Source organism: Ammospiza nelsoni, chromosome 6 (genome assembly GCF_027579445.1).
Source record: "Ammospiza nelsoni isolate bAmmNel1 chromosome 6, bAmmNel1.pri, whole genome shotgun sequence".
NCBI classification, from domain to species: Eukaryota; Metazoa; Chordata; class Aves; order Passeriformes; family Passerellidae; genus Ammospiza; species Ammospiza nelsoni.
Window position 1 is genome coordinate 17,141,822 of NC_080638.1, and position 6,474 is coordinate 17,148,295.

The following is a 6,474-nucleotide window of genomic DNA, read 5'->3' on the forward strand; positions in this document are numbered from 1 at the left end:
GAGTGAGCAGGACGGCCCGAGAGCCCGTGCCCCGCCTGCCCCCGCCTTCCCCACCCCCGCACCGGAATAAGAGGCGGCGGCGGCACGGGACGAGCCCAGAGCGATGGGCACCATCATGGGAGCCGGGCGAGCGGCGGGGCTGCTGCTGCTGGTAAGTGCCGTGGGAGCTGGGGCTCTATGTCCCACTGCTGCTAAGTGCCGTGGGAGCTGGGGCTCTATGTCCCACTGCTGCTAAGTGCCCGCTGGGGCTCTATGTCCCACTGCTGCTAAGTGCCATGGGAGCTGGGGCTCTATGTCCCACTGCTGCTAAGTGCCCGCTGGGGCTCTATGTCCCACTGCTGCTAAGTGCCATGGGAGCTGGGGCTCTCTGCCCCGCACCTGCCTGCCGCGAGTGGCGGCTCGCAGCCGTCCGCAGCCAGAACTTAAATCCTGGCTTTTGAGGCGGAAAAAGTCTTCCTCCTGCTCTAGCGTGAAGGAGCCTTTGGGTTTTTCTGTACTTTTCTTCTTTAAGAGACTTTGGTAACTTTTTCGAGCTTTTTGTTCGTGTTTGATGTCTAGGGAAAGTTACGGCAGCGCCGCTGGCATGAACCCAGCGCCCTCAAGGAATGTACCGCATCTCCCTATCTGTTCGTATCGCACTCGCTGCTGCCCTTCCCTCTCTCCTCAGAGGAAAAATAAGAGTTACAAGTCAGGAGTGAGTTCTTTAATACTCCTCGGGTTGTTTAAGTGTGAAACTGGGAGATTTCTCACCCCCCACAGTTAGGGGGAAGATTTTCAGTCTACCGAGGAGAGAGTTTAAAGAGCGGGACCCTCTTGGTTTTAGCTGAGACGATGCCCGCTGATGATAGTGCTGGGGAGCTCGGCGTGCTGGCCTGCTCTTCCCCCCCTCCCGCTGTTGCTCTAGGCTCTAGAAGATTTCTCTCCGTCTGCGAGACCGCTCAGGAGGTGACTCAGCGGGGCCGGGCGTGCGCTCGCCTCTCTGGAAGCGCTTGGATATACCGGCACTGAGAGGCTGCAGGGGAACCCTGCCCAGTAGTGCGCGGTCTGCACCTTTCTGCCTCTTAAAAAAAATCATTCCCGATGCTCCTGTAGTATTGCTAATGACTCGACTTCTGCCTAAGATTCGAGCCAATGAGACGTGTCCGAGGAGTCTGTGGGGCGTTTCCTCAATTTTGCGGGAGCGAGACTAGCACTGATTCTGATTAATTAAAAGGATGGGCGAAGGAAGAAACTAATCCCTTGCACACCGCAAAAACTTTGGCGTCTGCAGTTCAACTGTAGTGAAATAGTGGAAAGAAAACAAAAGTTTATGTGGAGGCAGGAACGTGTGGCAACAGTTGCCTAAAGCCCATCAACTGCAGCACGGTGCTGCCTTAACCCCAGCTTTGTGATCGCAATTACTGCTGTGAGCAGCACTTAGCAGAAATTAGTTTGGGTTTCCTCTGTGGCTTCCCATAAATTTCTGAATGTGTTTCCACGTCTTTACAAGTTAATCTCCCCAAGATAGTTATCATGTCCATGCAGGATGACTCACTCAAAAGGCCTGTTTGCCTCCGCTGTAGGTTGTGCTACTGACGATGCCTAGAGCCCGAGCGAACTGTGGGGAGAGAGAGTACTCCCATCAAGATCACTGCTGTGTGTTTTGTGAGGCAGGTAAGACTGAGCAGTTACAGCTGATAGCAATTGCTTCCTACATTGCGTGCTGGGAAAGTGTGAGCCTGGTTGGAGCCGTGAGGACTTCTTGGTGCTGTAAAGGCTGGGCTCCATTTTGAAGTGGAGCCCCTTATAGCAACAGGTGGTGACTGGGAGAGGTGCTTTGGCATCAAGCCAGGATGCCTTTGCTTGTGGTTGAGGATAAAGTTTTTGAAGTTAATTGATTTAGTTAACACAAAGAACAAGCCTAGGAGAATTCTGATATTTCTGTGTCTGTAGGCAAAGCTTCAGTATGGTTTTGCTCTCCTCTCCTTGCTCAGTGTGTGCAGAGCTAACAAGTTTTGCACTGAGAAGAAACCTCTCATTATTATCAGAAGCTTACTGGTGCTTTTAGGTAGGATTCACACAAAGGAGAAAAAAAAGTTTATTGAAAGCAACTCTCCCTGGGCTTGCCCCTTTCCTTCAGCAATGGCACCATCCACAGGCTCCCTGCCTGCTGCAGTGACTCATCCTTCCTGCCTTGCTGGACACCTCGTTTTGCACCTCTCCCTGTCTGAGTGGCAAATTGCAAATGTGCCTCCTGACTCTCCTGTGCCTATTGGTTTGTGTGGCATGTGATTGATTTGCAAGGAAGAGTTGAACCTTTCTCAGAAATTTGTGTTGTAATATCTAGGTTTAGCCCTTTGTCTGTCAAAAGATCCCAAGATTGCTGCTGCTGCCAGTTCTCTTCTTCCACAGGTACCTTTGTTGCTGATCACTGCAATACTTCACATTTGCAAGGAAAATGTGACCCTTGCAAGGAAGGAAAAAGCTTTACTGCCCATGCCAATGGCTTGGAGCACTGCTTGGCTTGCAGACAGTGCAAAGAAGGTACCAAACCTTATGAAACCTTAAAATTTTCCCCCTCTTTAATGTGAAAAACCTGGTCTTCACTGGGCATATTGAACTTAAAAGTAAATCGCCTTTATGGCCTGAGTATAATCTTTCCACTTGCTAACTTATTTTTAGGTCAGATAACTCTGAGACCCTGTACCCTGACACAGAATGCTGAATGCCAGTGCAAACCAGGGTATTTCTGTGAAGATGAGGGCTGTGAAATATGTCGGAGAATCAGTCAAGAGTAAGTTTGAGAATAAGTTGCTATTTTCCTTCTGGGGAATGTTAGAGTTGTGGCCCAGTCTGTACCAATAGTTAACACATGTCATCAGGCTGTAAATAATTGCCCTGAAGCCAAATGGCATTATTCATGCATTTAAATTTTAGGTGTCAAAACCTGTGATGTTGAGACCTAGAAAGACGTGGACTTGAGCATGATTGTGCTTGTTGCTTATGGCTGTAAATTGGCATTTTTCATGTCTTCAAGTTGGTATTTCCACAGAAACATATATTTGAATGAATTTTCTAGCACCCAGCTTAAAATTTTAGTATGTAGAACTACATGTTGAAGGCAACTAACCATGCATGAATAATGCCTATACTCTGTGGCTTGGTTTTTTTTTTCCCCCTCCACTTAGATGCTAACATAGGTCAATTTTATCTGCTTTGCTTTTATTTTATCTTGCAGTTTTGTTTTGGATTGTTTAAAGGTACACCTCTATCAGAGTTTATGCATGTTCCATTCATAGTTCTGAGCTCTGTCTGAAAAAGAATCATGCCTGGACAGAGCTGTGTACTGATCTGGAAATGTTGATACAATGTTCTGTTACCCTCCACTTCAGGCATCTGGACGGGAAAGAAATCATGAATTCCACTGATACCATGGAACTAGGCTTAACTAATCAAGGTCTGTTACACAAATCCCACTCACCTTGGTTTGTTGGGTCCGTGGCTTCAGGCTAATAACACCAGAGTAGTCTGTAAAGCAGTGGTTTCAACTGCTGTAATGTACTTAAGAGCAGCTGCCTTTTAGTCTGGGAGTTATTTGCTAAAGACAAGTTCTCAAAGGGGTTGTTGGGGTAAACCACCTTGAGTTTCACTTGGTGAAAAGCTACATGTGTTGCCAGGGTTCTTCAAGTTGCAAGGGTGACCCAGTTGAAAGTTCTGGGTAGTGTGAAGATGTTTACTGTGCCTGGAGTGGGTTCCTCTTCTGCTAGGAATGCTCACTGTCCATGCTACAGCACCCAAAGCTAGCTATCCTCTTTTGCGTACTCGTTTCCCCTTAAGTGTCTCTCCATAAAACCTTGTGGAATTTGCATTGCAGCTCTCTGCAGAGTTCCCTGATGCCTTTGGGAGCACGATGTGCAGTGCAAACAAGTGCTCACATGTTCAGGGCAATGTGTCCATAAGAGTCCCAGGACAAATTGTCTGGGTTATTGTATTAGTTCTGGGCTTAGGCTTTTCTCTAGGACAGCAAGGAATATCTTTTGGGGGGACAGTTTCAGTACTATTTTTTTTTTTTCCTTACTTTGCAGTGAAGGAAGCTCATGATTGGTTTATTCCGGTGCTTGCATTGGCTGCTTTGGTTTTCCTCGTTGTCGTCATTGTTGTTCTTGTTAAAAAGCTGAAGTGTGATAAAGGTAACTGCTTGATTATTATCCATGAAATTTGCTTTCCACAGCTGGGCAAAGCATGCACTAGGGCTGTCCCTGGTTCTTGTGTTGCTTTACAAGGGACCTGTTTAAGCTCTAGTTTAGTTTGTGTGATTGAAATTAGCAAATGAGTAAAGTGGAAGAGTAGTTTTGCTTGGTAAATAAAATGCATAATCCTTAACTATGAGTTTTCTTATCTTGCTGACAGATGCCTCTGCTTCAAAGCAAGATTATCATAAGGTCCTTAAAAAGGACTTCTCCAATCAACTTGCCTTGCATTGGCAAAGAGGAAAAACCTGTGTAGGGGTTCAGGTGCATGGGGCAAAAAGTAGCAGCTAATTAGATCACTAATTCCTTTCATTGTGTTTGGTTGTGGAGATTTTTTTGGTACAAATTGGTTCCCTTTAGTAATTTGAACCTCTTAATGTGAATATTCAAGTTGGTAAGTACTATGTGAATTTATTTTGTAGTGGAAACTGAGCTGTTTTCCTTGGAAACTTCTATTTCTACTATTGTTCCAAAGTATTTTTGCTACTAGCATGGTTAAAATAATACTGAAAGCTATTATGAATCTTAAGTGCTGGGTTTGTTTAAATCATGTCTTACTGATTGTATTGCAGTAAAGACAATTTCTGCCTTCTGTATTGCAATAGCCTACGAAAATTCTGAGAAACAAAAGCTGGAGTAGAGGATGAAATGGCTTAAAAGTCAAACAGCATCTTGTAGTCTTCATTATGCTAAGCAGTATTAAGGCACAGTATTTGTGTTGTTGCTAAGGGTTGTACTGGGATGAAATATATGACCGGTCAAAGAAACTAAATGGCTTTTAAAAGCTTTGGCTGTGTTACAAAGTTTCTATTGTGTATAAGTCTTGTGGGATTTCAGCCATGTTTAAGTTGCTGCAATTCTTAAAAATTGCTCAGACACTTTTTTTTTTTTTCAGCTGCTGTAACTGTTAAAGATATAGAGGGGTGTCTGGTAAGTATGTGATGGACCCAGTGTTTAATCTCTAATTGTTCGCAGCCTAATTGTACCTGACACACAGCTCTCAATGTTTGTCTCACTGTAGATCTCTGCTAGGATGTGTTCCTGTGATGCAACAAGTTGTGATTCATGCAAGGTCAGAAATCAATTAGCAAGTGTCTGATGCATTCAATAGCTGTTGGTGTCTCCTTGTCAATACTGGAAAACACTTCAGAGCCTGTGACCAGGATGCTTTGGAAGTGGGGAAAAAACTTGGACTAGCTGCAAGTTTTCACTTCAGACTGTCTCCAAGTGATACCTTGATCCAATTAATTTATTTTTTGCTGCTTCCCATGTGATGGCAGCTATTGTTTGGTGTTGCAGCATGGTGGTGTTCCAGCTCTCACGGCACTGTGACTACAAATTATTAGTTCATAAGACTTAACCACTCCTGATCCACTAAGCGATTGAGTCTTCCTGCCTCTGGGCTCATGTCACAAGCTGCAGACCAGGACCTGACAGTCTGAATTCTTGGTCCTAAGCAGTCCCAAAAGAGGAGGAGTTTGGGGCTCAGAGCATGCCAGTCTCAAAGTACATCCCTGAAAAGGGTTTATCCAGCTGAGACTGGCTGCTGGCGTTAGTTCCAGCTTGAAGCTGGGTATACCCTGGCATCCAAATGCCATTTCAGAACTTTACTGTTTGAGTCTAAAAAACCTATTGCTAGTCCAGCATTCTGCAAGACAAACACAAGGCTGGATGAAGTAAATACAAGCTGGCTTTAACTTCTCTAGTTAGAAACTACATCACTACCAGCACCACAAGGCAAAAATGAGCTCAGTCTTAGTTTTACAAAACAAGTGTTAGTCTTGATGAGCAACTAGGAAGAATATCCATACTGTTCTCAGTGTGTGTACAGCACTTTTTTTTTTCTCCTTGGAGCTTCTCTTGTCCCTCACCAATGCATTACCCACCCAGTGTATGCACTCTTGTCTAATGTTACTAAGTAGACATTTTGAGTAATTAAATGCATTTTAATTATGTCAAAAATACTTGAAGACTGAAGAAACTGAATTGAAAGAGATATTCAAAGGCTCACCATAAACTCTGCTCTTTTTCTTTTTTAAGGTCCATAAGTGGCTCAAATATGTGAAACACCCCAGGTTTTTTGTTGGGTTGTACCCTGGCCAGATTTGCAGCACTTCACCTATTTATAGAAGCTGATGAAGAAACATGACAAAAAACCTGGTCAAAAAATGCTGTAGCATAGGAATAGCAAATATAACATGTCTTTAATTTCAATAAAATAGTTGCAGAATGATGCAGTTACAAA

At 44.4% G+C, this 6,474-nt stretch overlaps 1 protein-coding gene across 3 annotated transcripts; it reads left to right on the top strand.

Annotated features, from left to right (window-relative positions):
* Window positions 1–79: 79 nt before the first annotated feature.
* LOC132074523 (tumor necrosis factor receptor superfamily member 23-like) lies at window positions 80–6,474 on the top strand. Of its 3 annotated transcripts, none has more exons than XM_059474386.1 (9): window positions 80–151; window positions 1,563–1,653; window positions 2,392–2,523; window positions 2,662–2,773; window positions 3,372–3,436; window positions 4,065–4,169; window positions 5,125–5,159; window positions 5,251–5,301; window positions 6,270–6,474. In XM_059474386.1, the coding sequence occupies exons 1-9, from the start codon at window positions 104–106 to the stop codon at window positions 6,363–6,365; spliced, it is 735 nt and encodes a 244-aa protein (XP_059330369.1). In that variant the 5' UTR covers window positions 80–103; the 3' UTR covers window positions 6,366–6,474. The 3 variants fall into 3 exon arrangements, with proteins under 3 accessions (XP_059330369.1, XP_059330368.1, XP_059330367.1); XM_059474384.1 differs by lacking the exon at window positions 80–151 and adding an exon at window positions 538–694; XM_059474385.1 differs by lacking the exons at window positions 80–151; window positions 5,251–5,301 and adding an exon at window positions 529–694.